Raw genomic sequence first — 26,785 nt, 5'->3', positions numbered from 1 at the left:
TTGGCTTACCATGTCATGTGAACATGTCATTTGCTATCAAAAGATCATTGGTCCCTGCAGTATCTGCAGTGTGAAATGGCCTTTGTAGTCTCCAGATCTAGTCAAATGATGTAAAAGGATCTCAGAAGAATTCCTTTTGGAGACCAGAATGGTTGTAGCCTCCTGTGTCATCTTTGAGATGCAGAAATTTTTAAAAATAAAGTAATAGCATCTTCTAATACTGTTTAAGCTTCCACTTAATTGATTTGATAAAAGATGGATCAGCTAAAAGATTATCCTCAGTTTATATCCACCAGCAAGTGGCTATGCTACTCCTACACACACACACACACACACACACACACACACACACACACAAACAAAGCAAGCCAAGCAAGTAATCTTTCTTATGTCAGACTTCCAAGTCCCAAAATATAAATGATCTGGTTTTGATTTCTTTTTTCCCCCCTAGGCTCCCATGATGAACTTCAGTCTCCTTCTGCTTGCCTCGTGGTAGGAAAAGTTGTCAAAGGAGGAACAGGCTTGTTTGATCTGAAACAGCCTCTAAAATAGTGTGCCTGCTTTTACTTAACTTAAAGACTATTAAACTTTTTTTTCTAGAAAGAAACATGCTGCTATTTTTCTTTGTTTGATTTTGGGTTTTTCCAGCTGTCATTGAATGTAAATACTACTGTTGACCTTATTGAGTTGATAACTACTTGTGATAATAAAGGTCTTGTGCTATTCCCTCAGTTTGTGTTTTTATTTACGGTACCTGTGGGTTCATTAATCAATATGTTCCAGGTTTGAGATGTGTTACCAGACAGTCTGGCATGATGCTTTTCCAGCAGGAAGTAAAGGCTCCAATGTGTTCCTGGTCCCAAGCCTTGCATGCCTGTTTCTGGTTGCCAAGGAAGAACCTTCCTCTGCAGTTTTTTTTTTTAGTATTTCCTGGCACCTTGACTTAAACCCCTATTTTTAATTCACCACCAAGGAAGAAGTGAAGATCTACATTAGGAACAATGGGAGAATAAAGATCTACATCAGGATCTGCTGCCCCTGTTGCTCAGTTTGTTGAGCACAAGACTCCTAATCTCAGGTTTGTAGGTTCAAGCACCAAATTGAGCAAAAGACTCCTGCATTCCAGGGGTTGGACTAGATGATCCTTGTGGTCTCTTCCAGCTCTATGATCCTGCTGCCGAAGGCAGTCACCTCACCTTGCGTCATGAATGGGCCATGCTGGCTCTGAAAAAAGCAGCCCCTTTTTAATTTGGATCTTAATTTCTGCCAAAAAAAATATGGCTAAATATTGATATGCAGGTCAATGGAGCACATGCAGCCGAGCGTTTCCTTAGGACTGGGAGAATGAGAGGAAAACAAGATTAAACCACGCTGCAGCCTAACTGGTGTATCTCCTCCAACCTACAACATGAAGGGCTATTGGAACATAGTTTGCATTGGTAGGGCAAATATATATATATATATATATATATATATGGACGCGGGTGGCGCTGTGGGTAAAACCTCAGAGCCTAGGACTTGCTGATCGCAAGGTCGGCGGTTCGAATCCCCGCGGCGGGGTGAGCTCCCGTCTTTCGGTCCCAGCTCCTGCCCACCTAGCAGTTCGAAAGCACCCTTAAGTGCAAGTAGATAAATAGGTACCGCTTTATAGCGGGAAGGTAAACGGTGTTTCCGTGTGCTGCTCTGGTGCCGGTTCGCCAGAGCAGCTTTGTCACGCTGGCCACGTGACCCGGAAGTGACTGCAGACAGCGCTGGCTCCCAGCCTCTTAAGTGAGATGAGCGCACAACCCTAGAGTCGGACACAACTGGCCCGTACGGGCCGGGGTACCTTTACCTTTACCTATATATATATAATTCTCTAGTATGTAAAATTTGGTATGCTTATGTTTGGGACTTAACCTTGATGGAATAGGTTACCAGAAAGGGTACAAGGAAGAAGACAACGTAAGAATCTACCAAATCTTTTACAAAACGTGCTTCATTCGCAACGAGGAAAGAAAATGCTTATAAAGCTCCCCAAGACACATGAAACCTGTGGAACAACAATGTTTTAAAATGGGCAGCTATTGAATTTATTATTATTATTACTAATACAACTGAATGCAGCTGTGGTTGCTATGCAGTGGGGCAGGAACTGCCAATTGACTGCATGTTTGTTCCTACGGTCAATTTTTTTTAATATCTATTTTATCTGTAAACTGCCTTGAGTCTCTTTCAAGGGAAAAAGTGGGTGGTAATAATAATAATAATACCTCTATAATTATGTGTATACATGTGCAGATTTCCCTTTCCTTTCACCTGCCCTGAGCAAGAAATAAGAGAAAGAACATGAACTATATATTCCTGTGCATAGATGTCAACCTTCCCTTTTTTTGTGGGAAATTCCATTATTCCAGCACCGTTTCCCGCTGCTATCCTGGATTGTTAGATATCCTGTAGACTGTCCCCGGGACAGGTGAGGCTGCTGATCCCTTATTTTCGAGGCTGCTGATCAAATCTGAAAGTTGACAGCTATGGTCTCTGTGTTCTTTGCCGTTACATATCCTACAGCCCAATTTCAACCGTCACACTATTAATAACAATAAAACAATTCATTTATTGCATTTCTATAACATCTCTATCTCACAAGAAGCTTGAGGCAGTACATTATTCTCCTCACAACAATCACACTGTGATGTAGGTAAGGCTAAGATATGGTCCAGTGGCCCAACGTCATGGCTTCGTGGGGATTCGAACCCTTGCCTCCCAAGAGCCATGGATTCTTCTCCGTTTACAATGGGCAGTCGCCACTTCCGCCCGGCCGCAAAGCCCAAAAACGGTGGTGGTGGGGAAGGACTGAAAGGAACCCGGAAGTCGCATCTGCATAGCCGAGCGTTGTCACTCTACCATTTCCAACCCTTTCTCTATGGACGGCGCAGGGCTTTTCTCCGCCCCCTCCCTTCCCCAGCTTCAAAGCGGCAGCGGGTTACCTTGCGGAGAAGGCGCCGGGCTGCGACGTGAGCTGCGTAGCGCTGCGCCAGTGGCGTCGTTGGCCCCGCCTCCCCCTCACACACACCAGACAACCTTTCTTTATCTCGCTGGGCCGCTAAGGGGAACCAGTCGAGAGGTGTTGAGGTGAGTGAGGAGCGGCCCTCAGGAGGCTGAGTGAGGGCGGGAGAGGGCCGTTAGGGGCCGAGGAGGAAGAGGAGGCCGCGCGTGCCGCCCTCACCCCCCCTATCAACGGTTCCTTTTCAAACGCGTTCCCTCCCTGCTCCGTATCGACCCCCGTCAGGGAGACGGTTGGGAGAAGAAAGGGTCTCTCGTCTGCGCATGCGCGCGCAGCAGGGCCGGCCCACCCGTGAGGCCAGGTGAGGCGACCGCCTCAGGCAGCAGGGTCCTCAGGGTCGGCAGCTCCCGGAGTCCATCTTTTCTTTCTCTCCGTCCCCCAGGTTCCTTCTCTCACGCTGCTTTCCCTTGGCAGGGAAGAAGGGGGTGCCCCGTTTTGGGGGGTTCGCCTCGGGCACCCAAATGTCTTCGGCAGGCCCTGTGTCAGTAGGAGAGAGAAAACTAGGGAATAAAATGCTATAGAATACAGTGGTACCTCGGGTTACATACGCTTCAGGTTACGGACTCCGCTAACCCAGAAATAGTGCTTCAGGTTAAGAACTTTGCTTCAGGATGAGAACAGAAATCGTGCTCTGGTAGCGCGGCAGCAGCAGGAGGCCCTATTAGCTAATGTGGTACCTCAGCTTAAGAACAGTTTCAGGTTAAGAACAGACCTCCGGAACGAATTAAGTACAGTGGTACCTCAGGTTAAGTACTTAATTCGTTCCGGAGGTCTGTACTTAACCTGAAACTGTTCTTAACCTGAAGCACCACTTTAGCTAATGGGGCCTCCTGCTGCCGCCGGAGCAAGATTTCTGTTCTCATCCTGAAGCAAAGTTCTTAACTCGAAGCACTATTTCTGGGTCTGTAACCTGAAGCATATGTAACCCCAGGTACCACTGTACTTAACCCAAGGTACCACTGTACATAAGCTGTGAGGGGTGGGAAGGAACCCTTAGTTTCACCCCTGGTAACAGAGAAGCAACAGCAGCCTCAGGAGCGAAGTGGGTTCTGAAAAGAGGGAGACAGTTGGGGTTTGCCAACCTTTTTTTTGCTCCTGCAGAGCTCCTGTTCTTTAGACAGTTGCATGGCAGAGCTTGCCCCAGTTGCAGCCTTGTGCTGGGTATTCCTTCGCCAGCTCTGTCGTGGTCATCGCGCTTGCCAAGAGTGCAGGATCCCTACCTGGAACAAATAAGATGAACAAGATGCATTTGAATTTGGGGAGTGGGGCGTGCAAGACATTTGCAACGTTTGTGCATTAAAAGTCTTGATTTCCCCCCTCTCCTTGCATACCTACGTAAGGTGCTTTGTTCCTGCATCTCCAGTTGTAGGGGCGCCGTAAAAGTTACTGTTGGGCATTTCGGTCTGGAGTCCTAAGATGGCATACACATAGAAATAACGAGAAGGCTAGCGTTAGCAAAACACTCTTCTTGTATGTGTTTTGTTTGCGCCCGTGCCCTCTCTGCATAGTTCCTATCACCAGCATTCACATTGTGCTCTTTAAGTAATTAAATTTGGCTGATGTGATTTTTATTACTACATGACAACCCAGTGAGCTTTGTGACTGCAGAGGCATTTGTGTCTGGTGCTCTTGGATCTAAGCCCAGTACTTAAGCCATTGCACAGTTCCCACCACCTTTTGGAACCTTGCTTATTTGGTTCATGCCATACTAAGAGTTTTCCTTTACCAAACAAAAGTCCTGTTGGTTAGAATTAAGGTAGAATGAGCCCATTTGTTTTACAGCCTTTTGAATCACTTGTTGTTTTTTGTTATTATCAGGCCTATTTTAACATTTCATGCCTTTGGAGTAGCGTTACCAAGTCTGGATTCCATGTCTTTCCTTGTAAGTAAACCCGAACGAATTAGGGTGAGTGTCAAACACTTTCACGATTTAATTAGCATTTCTCTGCACGTCCTTTCAAGGTATAGGGCTTGCTTTATGAGACAGAGCTGTGTTGACTTGGGACTCGGCTATACAGCTGCAAATAAAATGTTTTAAGTGTGTTGTAAAGTGCAATATATGAATGTGACACTTGATGGCGATGGTGAGCTATGGCAAATCCCATATTTTTTCAAAAAAAATTTTTAAAAAGCATTTTCACAACGTTTTAAATATCTGTCTAGATTCCACCCTGCTCACATTTCCTTTTCAGAAAGCATCTCATCCTGTGAGGGTGATGACAGAAGTTAGGAACAGCACACATTGATTGCAATCCTAAGTGTACTTTCTGGGAAAGAAACAGTGTTCTTGAGGAAAGATACAGTTAGTTTCAAGCTGGAACTGATAAGTTCACTCGGTTCAAAATTATGATTTGGGTGTGAAGTGGTTCTTTTTAGGTGGACCATTTTTGACAAAGCTGGCCACTGCTATCTTAGCAGTAAGCCATAGCAGTAAGCTATCCATAGCAGTAAGCACAATGTCATGCAGTTTAAGCAGCTAGACTTTTTATTTTAATTACCTGCCTAAGGTTTTCTGTTGGGTGCCTCAACACATGGGAATATAGGAAGGTGCCTTACTGAGTTAGACCAATGGTCCATCTCACTCAGTATTGTCTACACTGACTGGCAGCAGTTCTCCAGGGTTTGAGGCAGGGTTAAATCCCAGCCCTGTCTGGAAATGCTGTGGATTGAACCTGGGACCTTCTGTGCACAAAGCAGATGCTCTGTCACTGAGCTGTGGCCCTTCTCCACACTTCCAGATGGGAGGGCTCTTTGCGTCATTCCCCACCCCAACCCCCATAAAGTCCACAGCCCTCAAACTTCCTGCTTGCTGCTCACAAGAATGAGTGGGGATTGGCCACTTGAGAAGGAGGACTGGACCAGAACTTCTGTTCACAAACCTCCTTTGTTGGTGGTTTGGCAAATGGTCAAGCTTTTGATTACATATACCTTTATAACAAATATTGCAGCAATGTTTCTAATTTATATGTAACCTTCAATTTGAAAAATGCTTTGCAATCTTCCTTTTGTTTGCTGACATAGCAACACTGTGCAATAGTTCGCTTCCCATTTTACAGATGAGGAGCTGAGGAGATTTGAGCAAACTACTTTCTCAGTGCATGGCAAAGTTAATATTTGAAGCTGAGTTTTCCAGAACTAAGTGCAGCTCTTTCTTCATACAGGGAAAATTATATAGGCCAGTGAGGCAATGTGTGTTACACTTCTTAGCAGTTTTAAATCTCGGTAGTGTGGAAGTTGAAGCTCGGTAAATGTTTTGCAGTGGTTCAAATAATGTTTTGCAGTGCAGAGCTTTCTATTCAGTGATGTGGGTTTTCTAGAAAGTTTTGGATTGGATAATTTTTTATTGCTCTAAATTGACACTGCTAATTTAACATGTTTGTTTAACTTATTTTTTTCCTTTGCTTAATGTGTGTCATCTTAATTTTACATGCTATATAAATATATGAAAGTTGTTTTTTCTCAAAAGTAGCTGTGAAATATTTGACTTGAACAATTCAACAACATACACTTAGCATGGGTTAAATGTTATATTTAAACAAATCCAGACATTTACTTGGCATTAGTTTTGTTGGAGCACTTATAGGTATTTTAAGACATGGCAACTCAATAGCATACACTTAACTTTATGTTATTTTGATGCGGGGGAGATTAAAGCACTGAAAACTGTTACCATAGTAATTTTAGCTTGCCTGAAGAGTTGTACACATATATATGTATGTTCTTAGAAATCACCTGAGGAAAGTTAATTACAAGTTTGATTTTAGATTGGACTAGAATTTTAACAATCCCAGTTTCCCAATTTAACGTGTTGTGCTCATTCATTATGTTACTAATTAATCTTAAGAAGCAATGCATTTCTAACAGTGAAAAAACTTCAACTCCACATTACAGATTCTTTTAATAGGTGTGGGGATTTTTGTATTTTTAGTAAGATTGTTTCAAGTTGCCACAAAACGATTTTGCTGATTCAGTTAAACTTAGTCATGACTTGCCCTCATTGGAGCCAGTGGAACAAGTTAGACACAACTCAGGACCAAAATAGATGCAAGGTGGGCCAGCCAGGCTTGTTCACATATTTCTATCACATACACACTTTTTACATCAAGAGAAAAATGTGGGTGGGGGGAATGAACACTTTATCTCCATTGCTTCGTTCAGGTGCTGTTCTTTCTATCTTGGCTTTCCATATTGAAGCTAGGGTGGGGGTAAAGTGTCTGAAATTAGGTAAGGTGGGGAGAGGGCAGGATGTTGTTACCAAGGGAAGATTTTTGCAAATTGCAAACCATGAATGAGCAGTGAGAAATCACTCTCCCCTTTCACATAGCAGTTCCCTCCTCTGATCCTGATTTGAGGCAAACCATGTTTTACCGTTTGTATGAAATGGCACACTAGAGCTTTTGCTTACACTACATACCATAGTGTGCTGGTTCAGATAAAACAGCAGGCTGCATGGGGGATTGCATGGTGTAATATCAAGGCATTATGTCTGAACAATCTCTTTGTTGCTGCATTTTATGTCAACAGAGATTTTTTTCTTTGGTTAAGTGCAATTAAAATAAATGGTGCCACATTAAGTTATGCCTTTGTGGGGTTTATTTTTCTAGCGGTGGATGTCCGAGAAGTTCATTTTTGAGGGCTTGAGGGAGTTGGAACTGTTTGGAGGTAAGTGCTTTAAATGAATCGATTATTTCCTTAGCTGTTCTCCATGTTTCTCAGTGCTGTGAAAGTAAGTTAAATACTTGACAGCACACCTGTAGGTGTAATTTCAGTTCTGATCCTGGAGGAACCTCACAAAGACAAATGGTGTTGGGGAAGATGTGGCTCTTGGCTTAATTTCATGTGACCCCCAGATACAGGGTTGTACAGAGAGAGAGCTATATAATCCTACCGTGATAGAAATGCTGCTCAGTTGGCTTTGGCTCACAATTAGGTTTTCCCATGGGGCAAAGACAATAGGACAAAGGTTCTCTGCTCCTAGTTTACAAAATCTGTCCACTGTTTCATGAGTTGCAGCACCCACTAGGAGCTTCTCTAATGTGGATTGTGCTCTTACCATTTATTTTGACTGGATTTCAATGAGGGACATTTCCAGTCACTCTAATACATTGGTTTGAAACTGTACCTGTTCATAGGAATATTAAGAGATTTCCACCACAAATTCTGCTTAAATACTCAAGCCTTAACCGACTATAATTAACCAGATATGTCCCTCATTCGATTCTGCAGTAACAAAATTCTGGGTTAGAAATTAAAATGTATTCTTTAAGCCAAGCCAATTCCAGTGTTCCATGAGCATGAGATTAGAGACCTCCCAAGCCAAACAAATACCCTTTCAGAATGAATGTGCCAGATTGCTTGTTTGGAAAGCTAACATATCAAGGGAAAGGCTGGAGTAGAAGTCTTCTTGATATGTAAGCTTTGCCCATGCAGGCAGAATTTTAACATAGGGACACTTTCAAACTAGCAATTGCTTGTTCCCAGACTTATCAACAAATTAAACATTAACATCACTGGGTCTGGAGAGCATCCATCAAATAAATCTAAAAGTACTCAAATGTGAAATTGCTGAACTTTAAACAAAAAATACACAACGCCTCTAAAAGCTGCCTTCATGCCAGGTGATTGGAAAGCATTTTGAATTGCATCTCATTGCAACTTACAAAAAGTCTCTAAATAGTAATGATTTGACCAGGGAGCCCTAGTGAGTCATTGTCTGAATCTGTTCCAGGTCTCTGAAATTTTAGGGTGACGAGTTGTCCACTATGTCATGTTGCTTCTTTCATGGGTTTTGAGCCTCATATGAACCTTCTCTCTTTTTCCTCTTTTTTTGCATCCAGGTCTGATTTGAAGGCCATCTACTGAGTTGCCCTCCTTTAAGCTAGGCATAATTTGACTTTAGGGCAGATGGCTTATCTGCATAATGAGCTTTGGGGAATTTTTAAGATATCAGCACAAAACATCTATTTGCACTTAATCTGCTCTGACTTCTGAATTCGGCCATCCAAACTTCATTTTTCTCCAGTGTTCTTATCACTGGTTCAGTAGGTTCTTTCCCTCCCCATATCTTTTAGCACTGACTATTTAAAGTGAATTATGTACAAAAAGCAGATTCAGATGTGCTTGTGGATTGTAAAATCCTCAAATTTAAAGTAGACTCATTGAAATGGATGAGCTTGAAAAATCCATTGATTTCCATATGCCAACTGTGAGTAAGCCTGTATAAGCTAGTTCAGAACTGGCTCCTGGCTCCAGTTTTGCAGTCCTCATATTTCCCTCTTGCTTGGCTGTGGCTGGGTTGTTGAGGCTCCAACTCACAATGTTGGAGCCTCAAAGCATGGATCTCAAACTATTTCTTTTTCCCCCTGTGATGGAGAATTGGACACTATACAAATGGCGCTATGCCTCTTGAGGGAAGGGAAGTGTAGCTTGAAGTCTCTCTCAGTTTAAAGCTGTTTATGTGGATATGTTTTAGGGGAACAAAATAGCATTAATCAGATCCCCCAAACCAGCAAGGAATTACTATTTTTGTCCAGTAGCAGTGATCAGAATGACGCTAGTGTAGGTTATGATGCCCTTTTGAGGTTATTTGAATATCTCTTGTAAATTAACTGATTCTGGTTTTGTTCTTAATGGGTATCTATTTAAGAAAACACAGTTGAATGAATGATTAATTTCTTTACTCCAGAGCAGCCTCCGGGTGACTCTCGGAGAAAAGTAAGTGACCTTTGTAGGCTGTGGTGCTGTGGCCTATTGCATGGAGATTTGTGGACATTATGACATTTTTTCCATTTTGCCTTATTTATACATCTAATATTTTCAGCTCTACATTTGTGGGAACAAGGTTTCAACCTGGAAATAAGATTTTGGTGTGTGGCATGTAGATTTATTTTAGCCTTAAATCCTGGATTTTAAATGGTTGTTCTCACTAGTAATGTAAAATTATATGGCTGTTCAGCTGATCTTTTATTTTTTGAAAAATAAAACAATAAAATTCCTGTTTAAAAAGAAAATCTGGAAGTGAGATAGTTGAACAGCTATTTAAAAATATTCGAAACGACCCTTTTTCTCAGCCTATGCTCAAATTCAAGAGTTAATGGCCTGCCAAAATCAATTTGCACTATCCTATCACAATTGTGGCCAGAGCTGGAAAAATCCCAGGGACCTGGCCAACTTGCTGACACCTAGGATTATTACTTTTCCATATCAGTGTGAATATGTGGAACATCTAGTAGTCCCCACTGAGTAGACACGTATAGGATTACAGTGTAAAACTAATAATTGCCTGCCTGACTGCAACACACACATACCATTTATTGAACTGTTGTGATGTCATGGAATGTTCATAAATATTCTAGCTCTTCAGGGTATATACATCAGCATTTACAACCTTGCGACAACGTGCAGCTTCTGCGAGAGAAATGAAAGGTCATTTTCACTGGGGAAAATCATGCTATTGAGTAGGAAGGGAAGCTGAGGCCTGTGAAAAGGGCCCAGAAAGTTGGGACGCTATGATACATGGAATTGGTAGCCAGAGTAGCTAATGAAATGGAGCAGAGTAGGCAGTGAGCTGAGAAACAAAATCATAGGTGGTGCAGGTTTGAGGAAAATAAGACAAGAATTGACAGGAAGCTAGGGTAAGGAAGGGCCAATGAGAAAAGGAGAATGAGGGATGTATTTTACATGATCTAGCAGTAGAAGGGGCTATATATACTGTTGAAAGGGAGAGAAGGAAAGATAAAGCAGTCAGGCAGGCTGAAAGCTGAGTGAGGATAAAGCAGAGAGATATTGGCTAAAGTAGGCAAGGCAGACTGGGCAGTGGAAAAAAATGGTAGAATCTGAGCATATGAAGGCTAGTGAAGACCAAGAACTAGAGAAAGTGAAGCTGGGGAAATCTCACATGGGAGTCTAGGGATGGGATGCTTGTGTTATATTGGTATGGAGAGAATGAACAGGGTAGTATTTGGGGGGTTGTGGGCCAATGATGCTAAAGAGATTGATTGAGAGAAGAGACTGGAGTAGGTGGTCAAATCTTGAGTTGCTAATTTGTACACAAGATTCTTTTTCCAGTCTTGGCTCTGTTTTTTCCAGTCACACTAGTAAAAGTACGTCTGATTTTTCCAAACACATGTTATTAAAATATAGGTCCAGCTAAATTTAAGTATCCAAAAAGCCATCTGTTTAGAGGCTAGAGTATTTTATAAATTCAGAAGGAGAAGGGTTTTTTCTTTCCTGTTTTCTAAATTTTTGCCATTTACACCAAAAGAGGTCCTGTGTTGAAACCCTTGCGGGCAGCTGTATTTGTTTTTCTTGCAGGGGCTTTTTGTGTGCTGTACTTCACAAGTAGCATTTTAATTTAAGCTTTTTTTACTTGTTTATAAAATACCAAGTTCAGTAGAGTTCCTCTGCATGGATAGAATTTTTCAACCAGTTGCTGTTTCTGCGTGGAGATGTAGAAAATACCTTAAGAAGTTTTGGAAGAGGGGGAGGAAATGTCATAATAAAATGTAATGGGGGAGGGGATCTTGATGTGTAAAAATAGCAGATTAGCTACTTATTACAATACAAAACTTTATGCTTTACTAACATAACTGCCTTCATCTTAAAAGAGTTTTAGGCTGCAGTCATAAGCACACTTTCCTGAGAGTAAGCCCCATGGAATTCTGTAGGACTTCCTTCTGAGTAAACGTAATTAAGGTTGCACTGTTAGACACACAGCTGCCATTATGCTGAAGTCTGACTTTTCCTGTTCGTTTTTCATTTCCAGTACCTGAGTTTCTTTGCAGGTTCTCTGTTTTTATTATTACAGGCATTTTCCCATTTATGAAGCGCATTCAGTGTGCATTGTGCTTTTCAGACAATTGAAGCGCAAATAAGGGAAGTGAATAAAAAACAAGGGTTTCTCAGTAAGATTGCAAAGGAAATACAATGACTGTCCTTTTGGAAGCTGTGGTAGGAACATATGAACCATTAATCAATCTAGCTTAAGAGCCTTATTTGACTGACAGTGGCTCTCCACATTTCAGTCAGAAGTCTTTCCTAGCCCTGTTTATTTTTTCTTTTAGTTAGAGGAGCTGAAGATTGAACTTGAGATATTATGATACTTCCTGTAGGGCAGAAAATAGTGACAGGAAGTTTTGAAGTTGCATGGCACTTCTAAACCCAGATTTCAAATCTATATCTGGAAATGTTTGCATCTGAAAATTGTAAATTTCTTGGATTTTGATTTTTTGTGCGCTGGTTTTGAGGAGGCAGGCCACAAGAGTGTTCTGGGAGGGAATTTGACTATATGAGGTAGCAAAGGAGACCATACATAATAAGCTGTGAGAGCAGTGACATTTTTGAACTCTGAGCATGATCCTATACATGCCCCCTTAAAAGCAAGTTCCATTGAGTTCATTGGGACTTGTGTATAGGATTGTATCCTAAGGTTACAAAAGCTATAAATGATATTTTGGAGAGATTCTCCAGCATACAAACCACATCCTTGCAATTTGAGTACTGTGTATTCAAAACTGTCATACAGAAAAGCTAACCCTGTCCTGTTAGTCTCTTGCATCTTACTCTTTTCTTTTCCAGACCAATGAAGCAAGCTCAGAATCGATAGCATCCTCCCCGAAAAGGGACACCATGAACTGTTATTTGCCCGACAGCAATTGTTATGAGTTACTGACCATAATAGGTAATGTTTTGATTTTAGTTTTGGGTGTTTCACTTTTCATAGTACTGAAGTTCTCCTCATTTCCTTAGTTGACTTTGTTTATGAGTTGAATAATGTTATCCTTTCTTGAGGTTCTGTTATTTTTAACAGCACTGATATTGGCTGCTGTTTTCTTTCTAGGCATATACTTTAATGTTAAGCCATAAAATGACAAATATTTAAAAAAGAAGTATCCTCTTGTAATGGAGTACTGAGACATTAGGGAAACTGGGACACCTCTGGGTGGGTGGGTATTGGGAAGTAGGTTCCAGGCCACCCATCATCATTGTCACCTCTTTCATTCCAGCTTCAGCGTTTTTGCTGAGTCTGGAGGAAATTGTTTTGGTTCTTGGGCAATCAAATGCTGCCCTCCCCATGCTATTTCAGGTGAAGCTGGGATTAGGAGTCAGTGTGTTCTGGGGTGAATACAGAATCTCAAAAATGCAGAATTGGACATCTATCAGGTCACTCATACGTGTGGGGTTAGTCCTAATCAGTTGCTGTTGTTCACCTTCCATTCCCTTGCCATTTCTGATGCAGTACAGCAAAGCCCAATGCTCTTTCCACCTGTGCTACTTCCTAAATTCCCTCTAGTCACTTTGAAATGGATAAGGTTTTATATCTGTCTTGCATTCCTTGCGTGTTGAGAAGAACAGGTTCCATTTTCAGGCAAGGGATATTGCAAGGTATTTATTGTATTCAAGATCCATTTGTGAAACCTGTCCTGCTGTTGTAGAGACTGATAATTGTCCAGACACCTCTTCCCTCTCCCCAAACTTGTCATGTCCTGAGATGGCAAATTCAGACTTCTTCTGAAGACTTGCTTTTTAAAAAAATTCTGAGCTGATTTTCCAACCCACTGTTTTTCAAGGTGGTTGCTTCACTTACCCTACTCCTTAATTTTATGCATCAAACAGCTGCAGGAGTATAATAAATGGGATTTAGAAGTGTGACTACTTCTTAACATTCTGCAGTTATTAACTTTGTACAAATATTGTATCACCATGAAATTTACTATGGAGAGTTGTCTTAATTTCAGAGAAATTACATAGAAAAAGTAACTTGTCATAGCAATTTAAACATTTTTTTAAAAAAAAGTGTATTTGTATTTATTTTATTACATTTATATCCTGCCTTTTTTCCATCAAGAAACTCAAGACAGTGCCCATCTATTTCCCAGGTGATCACTCATTCAGTCACTGACTAGCTGCCTGGAATGGCTGGGGAAACCCAGCCAGATGGGTGGAGTATTATTATTGTTGTTGTTGTTGTTGTTGTATCCAGACCTACTAAGCTTTAGCAAGGAGATGGTCTCCTGAATATTCAGATCATACCTTGTGATGGGTAACATCCTTCATGATTGTTTATCTAATGATGATTTATCATGCAGTCTAAATCATAAAAATGTGAGCTAGAGCAGGGCTAAGTTAGTCACACATAGGTAAAGGTAAAAGTAAAGGTACCCCTGCCCGTACGGGCCAGTCTTGACAGACTCTGGGGTTGTGCGCCCATTTCACTTAGGAGGCCAGGGGCCAGCGCTGTCCGGAGACACTTCCGGGTCACGTGGCCAGCGTGACAAAGCTGCATCTGACGAGCCAGAGCTGCACATGGAAACGCCGTTTACCTTCCCGCTGGTAAGCGGTCCCTATTTATCTACTTGCACCCGGAGGTGCTTTCGAACTGCTAGGTTGGCAGGCGCTGGGACCGAGCAGCGGGAGCGCACCCCGCCGCAGGGATTCGAACCGCCAACCTTTCAATCGGCAAGTCCTAGGCGCTGAGGCTTTAACCCACAGCGCCACCTGCGTCCCTAGTCACACATAGAATCCATTAAAATCAGTGTGAAAAGTTTGCCAGGACTTAAGTCCCATTGATAAAAGAACATTGTGATAGAATGAATTATTTTTATTGTTTCCAGACATTGTTTACTGGCAGGTATTCCACTGTGGTACGCATTTTGTTTGTTTGAAAATTTGTGTTATAGAAGTTTAGCATTTCCATTTCATTTAACGGAGGGAAGTTATAACAAGCTGGTCATTTGCTTTGTTTTCTGCTAGCTGTTTCTTGGTTTGATTTATAATATAACAAGAGTCAAAAAGAAAATGAGTAAGCTGTATATAAATGAACACTATAACATATTAACAAAATGAAATAAGTAGGAAGAAAACTGATAAATTCAGCTTTAGAACCTAGATTAAGATAGGTTTTATCTGAATTCTACCATAATTTCAAAAATAGATAACTCCCAGCAGGAAAATGCTTCAGTTAAGATTTTGTGGAAAGTGTTATTGTGACAAAAATGCCTCTTATCTTTTCAGGCAAGGGCTTTGAGGAGCTAATGATAGTGAATCTTGCACGGTATAAACCAACAGGAGAGTTTGTCACTGTACGGAGGATCAACTTAGAGGCCTGCACCAATGAGATGGTGGCATTTTTGCAGGTAGAGGTAGCAATCTTGTGCTGTTACTTTGCTTCGTCCTTAGTTGGAGATGCTTACCTTGATTCAGTCTGAATTACTGTGGCAAATGGCACTCCTTTGCTGACATTCCACTTCCTTAGGCCCCTATGATTCTATATAGTGTTGTTTCATCTGTTAGTGGCTGGGTTGTAGAACTGAACAACTGACAAAGTCTCTGTCTTAAGACTAGATAGACCAGTGTTCCCTTTATCCCCGTAGCCCCCTTCCAAACTTGTTTCCTTTCTATGCCCCCCATGGGCATAGATGGGGGAGGGGGGCAACTGCCCCTCCCAATAAGTGAAAATCAATACAAATCTGAGATTCTGCCCCCTAACAAAAATCCTGGCTACACTCATGCCCCCACCCCCGTCCTACCAGTAGAAAGGTAGCTATTTAAAGGTTTTGTTTGTAAATAGAACATTTTTATAATTTTTATAATTTATACAAAATACAATTGCATAAAATGATAAAAACATACAGTGGTACTTCGGGTTAAGTACTTAATTTGTTCCAGAGTCCATTCTTAACCTGAAACTGTTCTTAACCTGAAGCACCACTTTAGCTAATGGGGCCTCCTGCTGCTGCCACGCCGATTTCTGTTCTCATCCTGAAGCAAAGTTCTTAACCCGAGGTACTATTTCTGGGTTAGCAGAGTCTGTGACCTGAAGCGTGTGTAACCCGAGGTACCACTGTAATGAAATATTGTTGAAGCACAAAAACATAGACTCGTGGAGCTGGAAGCGACCCCAAGGATCATTTTTCTAGTGCAACTCCCTGCAATGTAGGAATCTCAGCTGAAGCATCCATGACAGATGGCCATCCAACCTCTACTTAGAAATCTCCAAGGAAGGAGAGTCTAGTACCTTCTGAGGGAGATCCATCTTCCATGTATTATAAAAAGTAAATATTTAACCCAAGTTATATTTAACCCAAGTTATTTGATACAGTAGGGGAAACCTACAGTAGATACAGTCCAAAAGGCACACAGGGAGTTTGGTATATATGGGGAAATTTTAAAAAGCAAGTGGTCCTCACTGACCTGCTGCAAAAAGATCTTGTCATCTGGAGGAACCTGGCTGCTTAGATAAAACACTGTAGCTCCACACACCTTTACCTGGGAGTAAGGCCTACTGAACTCAGTGCAGCGTTCTTGTGAGTAGATAGTTATTTACTAGATGCAAGTCAGCAGCACCAGATGACCCACTCAGCTAGGCTCTGGGGTGAATTTCACCCCACGCCTTGCAGAGCTGGACAGACGCTGCTGACGGGCCCTACGCCCCTTGACATCATCTGAAGGCCCTGATCCTCTAGATGCTGCAGTGGATTGCACCCTGCACCTTGCAGAGTCAGGCCCAGGCTGCCCCCAGGACCAGCACTGGCGGCAGCAACAAGCAACTCTGGCTCGCCCAGACTTATCTGACCTGGAGGTTCTGGATCACAGGCTCTGCTGGCCAAACTGGAGCCTCAGTGATCGCCCCCTCCCGCCAGAAACAAACCAGGACAGCTCCAAGAAACCACATGTGGCAAAAAGAAGCGCTAGGCCCTGGTAGGTTGCCCCCTTACCCTCTTGTGATAGCCAGCCGATCAGGGGTTTTTTAATGCTTTTTCCCCTTCACTTCTCATGACCCTCTGTGGCTCCCTAGCCTCGTGCTGTGGGCCCCCATTTATGTGATTTTCACCTGTGGCCCCCTTGGAATATCCCAGTTGGGAAACAGAGATAGACGACAAATTCCTGTCCTCCTGAACTTACAAGAAAGGCATTTCCATAACATCTTCCACTGCTAAATTGCTCTTACAGTTGGAAGATTTGGAGCTTTAAATGGCTTCTTTATAGTGTAATCCTATGCATTTCTGCTCAGACATAAGTCCCTGGTAAGATAAAAACGACTTCATGATGTAGAGGGGAAGAGTTAGTAGAATGAATCATTAGGTCCTAAGCACCACAGAAAGACTCAATATTTTTGTTCATTTTATATTGTAGTTTATTGGTTGCTTATAATGTAGTAATGCATTATGAATTGCACTGTATTCTCTGTCATCTGAAATGTCAGGTGGTCTTCAAGGGCAACTCCATGGATAGTATATTACAGTAATTAATCTTTGAGATTAACAGTGACCTCTCTAACAAGTAGGGGCATTTGCTAGTTGTAGCTGATAAGAAAAGCTTTCATGACAATCCAGGAGCAAAATTGGGTCACAAAGACACCACAGACTGCAAATATGTTCTTTCAAGATAATCCATCATTGACAACTATGACTTACATGGATTTAGTTTCAGATTGTTCATAAGCACTGGTTTGGAATAGAATTTTATTACTTTTAAATGTTTAAAGGTGATAGCCAATGTAAGTCTTACCCACTGAAATCAAGGAGTTTGGGTTTTTTTAAGTGCCTGTAAACATTATCTTTGAGCACTCAAAGGTAACACAGGCTGCAAGTCTGAATAAATTATGAGGAAACAAACCCCCCTCCCAATTATTATCTGCTAGTAGCCTCATACCCAGTGTACTTTTCCAAGAAACCAAAAATTTGATAGTTTTGAAAGAAGTGGTTAGAATGAGGACGATTTTGAAAGGTTCAGTCCGCCATCTTGATTCAAAATGGTGTCCAGTTGTATCCAAACATAGATGAAAACCCACTGTTTAATCTCAAGATCCATTATGAAGAATTGGGTTACAATATCTTAACAAGTGTCCAAATGCATAGTGAACAGTCAAGCAAGAAACTTGCCAAAGTATATAGTGTATGTGTGTATGTATGTATTTTCCTGTAAGAAGAGAGGGCACCTTCATTTGAAGCTGGTATCTTTTGATTCACATAATGTGTTTTGCTGAGCTGTACCGCAAATTTAGAAAACACCTGGTCAACAGAACTAGCTATTTAAAAACAGTCAAAGCTGTCAAGCGATTTCCAAGATTAAACAATAAGAAACCTTGATTAGCTTGTTTCCAAATATTACCTGCTGTATAAATAGCTAAGCAAATAAAATTACTAGCAAAATGCTCTTTTATTGCTGACCCTTTGGTTTGGTTTACTCCTGTTACAGTGCAGTGGTGTTTTTATTATTTTATTTGTCTCAGTAATTCATGCGGATTAAGTATCCAAATTCTGATTGTACCCTTAACTGGCAAAAGAAGCAATAAGCCATGATATAAGTTGTGAAAGGGTGCCAATTGGCCAATTGTTTTTCCCCTAGAGTATCCATACCTCTTCAAGTTTCCTTTACTCATTTGTTAAAAAAATAATTGTTGTCTTATCATTTTTTGCTTTCAGGGTGAGCTTCATGTCTCAAAGTTCTTCAGCCACCCAAATCTTGTGCCATATAAAGCAGCCTTCATAGCCGACAATGAACTGTGGGTTGTTACATCTTTCATGGCTTATGGTAAGTAAAACATGAACCTTCCTCCACCATTAGACAGGATATAGGTTTGATGTGAGGACACATTCAGACACCCACAATGATCCTATGCACTTATGGTGCTGTAAATGAGGTGAGGCTTCCCTTTTTTCAGTATTTGCTCTGCATGTGCTCTTTCCAGGAAAGTTTTACGTTAACCTCAGAGACAGAGTATTCTGTTAGGCTGTGGATGGTGAAATTCCAAGTGAGGCCCTTCCCTCTCTGTCTCTCAGTCATTTTGAGGTAAGCATAACCCTCAGGAAGGGAAACTTGAAAGCCTTTTAAAAGCAAATGAAGTTTTCAAAGCATCTTCTGCGATAAAAATTCCCTGTTTGATGAAAAAGAGAATTTTGTAATGATAGAATTTAGCTTTTGTATTTGTAACCAGTCTTTGGTTCAATCAAATTTAACCTTTCTCTCTGCTAATGTCGTCTCTACAAGGGAGGAAGTTTTGTTTGGGGTGGGGTACTATTAGAGAAAATTGGACCAGAAATTACTTTAGTCTTCTCAAGTGTAGTTATATGTGCTTGAACATATTCCCTCTGGCATCTGAAGGCAGGTCTATGCATGTGTCCGTCTTCTACAAATAATGAGAGGAGCAATTGTTAAAACAACTGGGTTTAGTTTTTCTGGAACCGTTGAAGCACCTTGTGTTTTTTCTCCTTTTTGTAGGTTCTGCTAAAGATTTAATCTGTACACATTTTATGGATGGGATGAGTGAGCTAGCTATGGCTTATATCCTCCAAGGTGTTTTGAAGGCCCTTGATTACATTCACCATATGGGATATGTTCACAGGTAAGCCCTTTAAGCATTAGAAAGCAAAATTAAACTCTTCTGAAAGGAGGCCTAGTATCTCAGCTTAACACAAAGATTTAGGAAGTTGTAGTCATTTGAGTGTAATTTCTTAAAAAAACCATAGTCCATTGGTAGAGCTGTAGTTTCCTGGACTACTTGTTTGGTAGGCATTACAGTGGTACCTCGGGTTACATACGCTTCAGGTTACAGACTCCACTAACCCAGAAATTTTACCTCGGGTTAAGAACTTTGCTTCAGGATAAGAACAGAAATCCTGCAGCAGCGATGCAGCAGCAGAGGGAGGCCCCATTAGCTAAAGTGGTGCTTCAGGTTAAGAACAGTTTCAGGTTAAGAACAGACCTCCACAACAAATTAAGTACTTAACCCGAGGTACCACTGTACAGTCAAATGGAGTTGAAGCTGGTTTGAGTTTGTGGTGTAAACAACAATAAGAAATGTTAAAATGTCATGGGACTGGAAACATAATTAGGCAAAAGGAGAATTGAAGTTGTCTTGCTCCTGCTTTTTGTCAGAGGGCACAACGCAAACTACCACTGGGTGTTTACTGGGTGTTTGCCACATCAGTATAGAATTGTATCATACGGAATCTGAGCTGAGCTGAGAGCTTAGTTCTCAATGTAAAAACAGCATGTGTGCATGCCGACATTCTACCCTTACTGCTTGCAAAGAAATGTCCCCGTAAGAATTAGTTGTCAGTCGTTTTGTCCCTTTAATTTTACCTTTTTAATTAGGGTTACTCTATTAAATTGTGAACCAGGTAGCCTCTCTCTCACATCTGGTACATAGGTACAGTCTAGATTGCCATGTTTTCATTTGTTACTCCGCATTAGAAGCATGGACTGAGACCTGAACAACAAGTGTGCTCAGCTAGTCTTACTAAGTTGGGTAGGGAGAAGGAAAGTTTCAAGGCTTCTCCCTCTTGCTAAGAAATAAGCAGAGATGTTTAAGTCTTGCCTCGACTCAGCAATCAAATGGTTGCTGAGTATGATACATGACTTCCTATTTGCATGTAGTATGTAGTGTTACAGGATACACTTGCATATACTTGGATCCCAGGCTTTAGATTTCCTACATATAAAATTGAGTAGGGTTGGATGGAGGGGTTGGGTGGGGGGGTTTGTGGCTGCTTTCTCTCTATCCTCTTTGTATGCAGGAGCGTGAAGGCCAGTCATGTCCTGATTTCTGCAGATGGGAAGGTGTACCTCTCTGGCCTGCGCAGTAACCTAAGCATGATCAGTCATGGTCAGCGTCTCAAAGTAGTTCATGATTTCCCCAAGTATAGCATCAAGGTTCTGCCATGGCTAAGCCCAGAGGTCTTGCAGCAGGTATGTTAGAGTCTTTCTTAGTCTCGTTTACTTAGCCCTCGAGTGTACAGGACCAACTCTTGCCAAATGTGCCTCATTGATAAAACGAATTGTTCTGTGCAATACCCCAACTATGTAGTCTTAAGGTAGCTGTTCAGGTAAACCTCCCACCTCACCAACTCCACTTTTCTAAAAGAAACAAACACTGAACTCTTACACTGAGGAGCTTGAGCTTCAACCACAGATTAGGGGTGTCCTCCTCTGTTGAGCAGATCCTGGGGGGTCTTTTTGTGTAACGTGGAAGTAACACTAAAAGCACATATAAAACTGACACAAGGGCCACAGCTTAGGGGTAGAGCATCTGCTTTGCATGTAGAAGATGCCAGATTCAATCCCTGGCCTCTCTAGGCATGGGTGTAGCCAGGGTGGGGGGCAGCTGCCCCCTAGATCATGTAAAACAATAGAAATACAGTGGTACCTCAGGTTACATATGCTTCAGGTTAGATACGCTTCAGGTTACAGACTCCGTTAACCCAGAAATAGTATCTCAGGTTAAGAACTTTGCTTCAGGATGAGAACAGAAATCGCCTGGGAGCAGCGCGGCAGCAGCATGAGGCCCCATTAGCTAAAGTGGTGCTTCAGGTTAAAAACAGTTTCAGGTTAAGAATGAACCTCCAGAACGAATTAAGTATGTAACCAGAGGTACCACTGTACTTAACTAACTGACCAATCATGTCAGTTCTGCCCCTGCCCAACAAAAGTCCTGCCACCCCCAACAAAAGTCCTGGCTACACCCATGTCTCCAGGGAGAGAACTTGTATCTGAAACCCTGGAGAGTGGCCTCCGGTCAGTGTAGACCAGGGATAGTCAGCCTTTTTATACCTACCGCCTGCTAATACATCTTTCTTGATGGTAAAATTTCCTTACCGCCCACCAGTGCTTGATGAAAGGAGGATTCAGCTTGTGCTGCAGAACCCCCTTCCGCCCACCTAGAACCCTGAAATGCCCACTAGTGGGCGGTAGGGACCAGGTTGACAACCCCTGGTGTAAACAGGACTAAGCTAGAAGGACCCAGTGATCTGACTCAGTATGAGGCAGCTTCCTCTGTTCCTAAAATACTGTCTTTTTGTAGGTAGCAGTGATAGATTCTTTGTTTAATTAATTTCCACCACAATTTAAACAGGAGTCACAATGGATTAAGCACATTATTTTCATTTTATCCTTTTAGAATCTCCAAGGCTATGATGCAAAATCTGACATCTACAGTGTAGGAATAACAGCCTGTGAGCTGGCAAATGGCCATGTCCCTTTCAAGGATATGCCTGCAACTCAGGTAGGGAATTTTCTGCTCCACTTCAGCCCCCGCCTGTACTATTATCCGAGCTAAAAGTATTGCAGCACTAGCCGTGTTACTGTAGGGCGAGCTTTTCTGGTAAACCAAATGCACCTGCTTTCCCCCTCTTGTACTTCAGATGCTTTTGGAGAAGCTAAATGGCACTGTCCCTTGCCTGCTGGACACAACTACTATTCCTCCAGAGGAGCTGACCATGAAGCCATCACGCTCAGGGGTTAGCACTGGGCTGGGGGAAGGCATGGCAGCCAGCAGTGCCAGGGCCTCTAATGGCGAGGCAGCACCACATCCATACCACCGTACCTTCTCGCCCTCCTTCCACCACTTTGTGGAGCAATGCCTACAAAGGAACCCAGACCTGAGGTATAGCAAAAACAAAGAAATCTCACTGACTGAGGAAGGTTTGAAAAGGCGCATCCCCTCTGGTGATGTGGGAGACCTATGTTATGCTTGGTATACATTGAAGCCTTTTTTCTAAAAGTATGCTAATGGGATGGTAGAAGAAGGAAGAACATCACTTGGTAGGATCCATGGTCTCTAACCTAGGTTCTGTCACCAGAATGTGGAAGGCCTGGAAACTCCCTGATTAGGGTGCACAGGGGATACACTTGATAATTGTAAAGCGTCTGGTGGGGGAGACTGAGCTAAAACATCCCACAGGGCTTGATGAATGAATATATCAAAGCAGCTGTTTGCGTATCCCTATAAAGCAGATTCTCATGGTGTTGGCTGGTAAAAGGGGGACATTCAAAGTCTTTATCAAACAGATCTGCTCTCAGAAGGTGCAAAACAATAACAAAGTATGCAAATGTCCTCTCTGCTTGAATGTATTCACCTGTTCCAAATGCGCAGACGTAGAATGGCTTTTGTGATCAGTGTTGCTACAGTCAGGATAGCCGTTGATGTAGCCACAGCAAGAAACTTCTTAGATGAACTACTAGCCTAGGTTGATAGAGAGGATGGTGGCTTTCAGGTGTTATCAAATGTAGTTGGAACAGGGATTGTATGTCTCTTGCAGTTCTTATTCCCCACTGTTCTTTCATTAACCTGGATATGGACGTTCCGAAGCTTTTTCTCGCTTGGGGCAGATAGGAAAGCCACAAACAGTGGGCAAGTGTTTCTTATAGCTTCACCATCCTGAAGCTATAAAATATAATATTTACTGCTCTCTCTCCATCCTTATTCCTTCTTGTACTGATACGCCACCCCTTCTTGTTATTCTCTTGAACAGGCCAAGCGCAAGTACACTGCTCAACCATTCCTTTTTCAAACAGGTAACACTTTTGCCCCAGTAATATTCTTCCTTTTTCCCCATCATGCTGTAGCAGAAAGTAGGCCCCCAGAAACCGGGGGTGGGGGGACCCCGTTGCTATTGGAACTTTCTCCTGTGATAATGGGACGTTTCTAGGGTTTTGAAACTCGGAAGCTGCTCTTGGTTTTTATTACAACCCTTGGGTGAATGAGGGCACTTTGATCTGGTGGTGGGCAAGAGGGCCAAGGGATTGCAAGGAACACAAAGCACACCTTGCTACATATGTCCAGTGAGCCAAGGAGATTGTTCCTGCAACTCAGGATTTTGGGGGCTTTTTTCTCCCTTCCTCACTGGCTGTGAGTTGCTCCAACACTATTCTGTCTCTCCCTCAGCCTTGCTGAGGCTAAAGTATCTACCCCTTAGTAAAAGCACTGGCCCAATCCTACTCTGAAGGTTAGGAAATTTTTGTTTTTCAGGTGTGTCTGCCTGTTGAGAAAATGCATGCAATCCTGCTTATGTGATTGCAATGGCCTTGCTGCTGGCCACTAGCCTGAAACAAATAGCAGTGTCCTTTGGTAATATCCCTTGCCAGTTATATCACTCAGGCTGTATACAATATCAGTGATACCAATGCATGATGGGGGTGGGTGGGTTGGGGTGTTTTTTTTTTTTTGAGAGAGAGTTTATTTTGTTGCATTGTGCTGAGCCTGTAGCTATACAAAATTTGGTAATTTTCCCCATTTTTCTAATGCAGGCGTGGCTAACCAATTCTTTGGCTCAAGGGCTACATTGGTCGGCCCTCAGTGATGTATGTGACCACCCCACTCTCTTCACTTGCACACATCTGTGTTGATCCGCTAGGAAGGGGTGTTCTACTGCTTTCTCCCCACTCATCAGATGTTTAATCTGATGAATGAGAAGAGGGTGATTTGCATCCCCATCAGGCTTCTGGAAGGAGTGGATGGGTTTAAACCACCCTGCACACCACAGCACTGGTTTTAATTTTTGCTGACACTGCCGACATTTTGGGGAGGGGAGGGGAGAAATTTGCTTGGCTCCAGCCCAGACATTAGCCACCCCCTATACTAATGGCTTGTTGGATTTATTTTGGATTACACTGTGAAACCAGATTACCAGGAAGTCAGGGAACTGTTGGGATCCCCCCCAGTGAGGTTGTCATTCAGAAATGCTGCAAAAGGTGGGAAATGTATGAATATGAGGGTATATTGGAGGAAATAAGAGCAGTTGTGTTTGGATAGAACACCCAATACAAAATTCAACCTGGCTTGACTTTTCCACAAATGCCACCTCCTCATCCCCTAACAGAAGAGAGGGCTCTGGGTGATCTATCTAGTCCACTGTCCTATTTCCAACAGTGGGCAGTCAAATGCCCCAGAGACACTTACAAACAGGGCATGAAGGCAACAGCCAAGCTCTGTTTGTTCCCAGCAGCTATGAAACTAATGAAAGCCAGAATTCTATTTTATTATTTCAGTGGAGACCACAATAGTCAATGAAACTAAATTAACAGCATGTGCAGAGAATGTCCAAATATTCAGAAGTGCAGTTGTATACCCTACATGACTGAATAATAAGGCTGGTGTAAGTTACACTTATGGGACGCAGGTGGCGCTGTGGGTTAAAGCCTCAGTGCCTAGGACTTGCCGATCGAAAGGTCGGCGGTTCGAATCCCTGCGGCGGGGTGCGCTCCCGCTGCTCGGTCCCAGCGCCTGCCAACCTAGCAGTTCGAAAGCACCTCCGGGTGCAAGTAGATAAATAGGGACCGCTTACCAGCGGGAAGGTAAACGGCGTTTCCGTGTGCGGCTCTGGCTCGCCAGAGCAGCGATGTCATGCTGGCCACGTGACCCTGAAGTGTCTCCGGACAGCGCTGGCCCCTGGCCTCTTGAGTGAGATGGGCGCACAACCCCAGAGTCTGTCAAGACCGGCCCGTACCTTTACCTTTAAGTTACACTTAAACTCTTCACTCTGGCTTGGAGTTGTCAATTCTGCCCAATTTAGCATTTTCCCTTCTCCCCATGTCTTCCAGATCAAACGCCGTGCCTCTGAAGCGCTTCCTGAACTGCTGTATCCTGTCACACCTATCACCAGCTTTGAAGGCATGCAGGCACAAGATCCTAGCCTTATTTTTGGACTGGTTTCCCATCTGGAGCAGCTTGAGATGGATGACTGGGAGTTCTAGACCTCCAACAGAAGGAAGCATATAAAGTGTAGAAGTTCTTGAGAGAAAGCAAGCTTTCTTCAGGCATGGTTTACTTATGTAACACCACTTCCCTTTCTCACCGAGTCGTGATGTTATACTGCAGTTTACGTCTTCCATAGGAAGGTGGTCTAGGTGACACACTGGAGCCAGACCCAGGGAGTATAGACTGTGGGAGTGCAGTGAGTGCAGCAAGGATGTGGTGCTAGTGACTTCTAGCTCAGCTTTTGGTAGGTTTGCATTCAAAATGATGGCCCATTGAACCAGTTTCCCCCTGCCATATCTGTGCTGTTGCAAGAGCTCCAGGTTTAGGGAGGATGTTTGGGTGTTCCTTGCTGTAGCTTCCTAGTCAAGGGTTGCCTTTGAGAGAGCTGGGAATCAGCTTGGATGTTCATATATTACTTGCAAAGCATTCTTACCCAATGGAAAACTCGGCTTTGCAAGACAAAAGTGAAGGTAGCATTTGCAACAGCTGCATTCCATGCTGAATGTATTCCCCCCTTTCTCTTCCCACTGAATAATCAAAGTATGATGGGAATGGTAGACTTAACCCTATGGTGCTAAAAGTTTCCAACAGCAAACCAGAAAGGCAGGACTCAAGTCACTTTCTAGCAAAGCCAGCATTTTCCCCTAGTGTAAGTATTGCTGTAATGGCTCACCTCCACCTGTGGATCTGAGTGCTGTGCACTCCGGTTTTTTTAAAAAAGAAACACTTAAAATGTACTCTGCTGGAAGAGATGGGTAAGGAGTTTAAGGGATGTTGGCCCTAGCTGTCTCTCCAACACAGATTGAACGTATTTAAAAAACTCCTCTGTATCTCTGCCAAAATTCTACCCTCTTTTTCTTAGGGGCATGAGTGTTCATTGTTCACTGTAGCTTTTCATTCTAAAAATGCTTTGCCACTCCAGTTTTAGTTTCCACCTAGGACAAGTGCTGGTTGATGACAAAACTTGCAGAACCTTGAACACTTTCCCCCTGTGTTCCTGTCTACTACACACCTTGCTGTTCTGAAGTTTCCCCAAATGGTGTAGTGAAGCCTTTTCTTTCCATTTCTCTCCCACCCCCAGGGGAGCTGTTTTCTTCTTAATCATTTTCACTCAATCAAGCACTGAGCCAATGCTGCATCTGTCTGGTTGGAGCTGATGCAGGACTTTTATGTATGCCTGTGTGTCTTACACTGTACTTGAACCCCAGTCCATGTTTGCTCTTCTAGTTTTGTTGCCAATTAAAATTTTATGCACTCTTAAA

General features: G+C 42.7%; 2 protein-coding genes and 2 long non-coding RNA genes across 15 annotated transcripts in view; 3 read left to right on the top strand and 1 right to left on the bottom strand.

Annotated features, from left to right (window-relative positions):
• The window catches only part of POLR1A (RNA polymerase I subunit A), a 41,608-nt gene extending 40,877 nt beyond the window's left edge, over nt 1–731 (top strand). The window contains exon 34 of the mRNA XM_083708952.1: nt 452–731. Within this exon, the coding sequence (XP_083565078.1) occupies nt 452–552 (101 nt within the window). The 3' untranslated portion in view covers nt 553–731. The remainder of the gene's footprint in view (nt 1–451) is intronic.
• LOC310830294 overlaps nt 1–3,091 on the bottom strand; it is a 6,613-nt gene extending 3,522 nt beyond the window's left edge. For both annotated transcript variants that reach the window (XR_014557551.1, XR_014557552.1), the window contains exon 1: nt 2,970–3,091. This is a non-coding gene — a long non-coding RNA (uncharacterized lncRNA). The remainder of the gene's footprint in view (nt 1–2,969) is intronic.
• Nucleotides 2,794–26,785, top strand: STRADA (STE20 related adaptor alpha). Of its 11 annotated transcripts, none has more exons than XM_083709516.1 (13): nt 2,935–3,114; nt 4,865–4,952; nt 7,651–7,708; nt 9,732–9,760; nt 12,623–12,725; nt 15,059–15,180; nt 18,472–18,580; nt 19,268–19,391; nt 20,566–20,737; nt 21,945–22,049; nt 22,189–22,430; nt 23,299–23,341; nt 25,367–26,785. In XM_083709516.1, the coding sequence occupies exons 2-13, from the start codon at nt 4,917–4,919 to the stop codon at nt 25,517–25,519; spliced, it is 1,296 nt and encodes a 431-aa protein (XP_083565642.1). In that variant the 5' UTR covers nt 2,935–3,114; nt 4,865–4,916; the 3' UTR covers nt 25,520–26,785. The 11 variants fall into 11 exon arrangements, with proteins under 11 accessions (XP_083565649.1, XP_083565642.1, XP_083565651.1 ...); XM_083709519.1 differs by having other exon boundaries at nt 2,957–3,114; nt 4,865–4,928; XM_083709520.1 differs by lacking the exon at nt 2,935–3,114 and adding an exon at nt 3,322–3,347.
• LOC310830326 lies at nt 13,731–14,674 on the top strand. The gene is made up of 2 exons (XR_014557587.1): nt 13,731–14,184; nt 14,565–14,674. It is a non-coding gene; the product is annotated as an uncharacterized lncRNA (long non-coding RNA).

This window comes from Podarcis gaigeae (assembly GCF_964106915.1).
Source record: "Podarcis gaigeae genome assembly, chromosome: 13".
In the NCBI taxonomy this organism is placed as follows: domain Eukaryota; kingdom Metazoa; phylum Chordata; class Lepidosauria; order Squamata; family Lacertidae; genus Podarcis; species Podarcis gaigeae.
This window is presented reverse-complemented; position numbering and strand designations above follow the sequence as displayed.

What these genes read in the sequence shown, in the direction of transcription:
- STRADA (XM_083709516.1), top strand. Translation starts at nt 4,917, where the DNA reads ATGTCTTTCCTTGTAAGTAAACCCGAACGAATTAGG. An exon ending in CGGGTGACTCTCGGAGAAAA is followed by an intron (nt 9,761 to 12,622) that starts GTAAGTGACCTT and finishes TTTCTTTTCCAG; the next exon opens with ACCAATGAAGCAAGCTCAGA. An exon ending in AGATGGTGGCATTTTTGCAG is followed by an intron (nt 15,181 to 18,471) that starts GTAGAGGTAGCA and finishes TTTTGCTTTCAG; the next exon opens with GGTGAGCTTCATGTCTCAAA.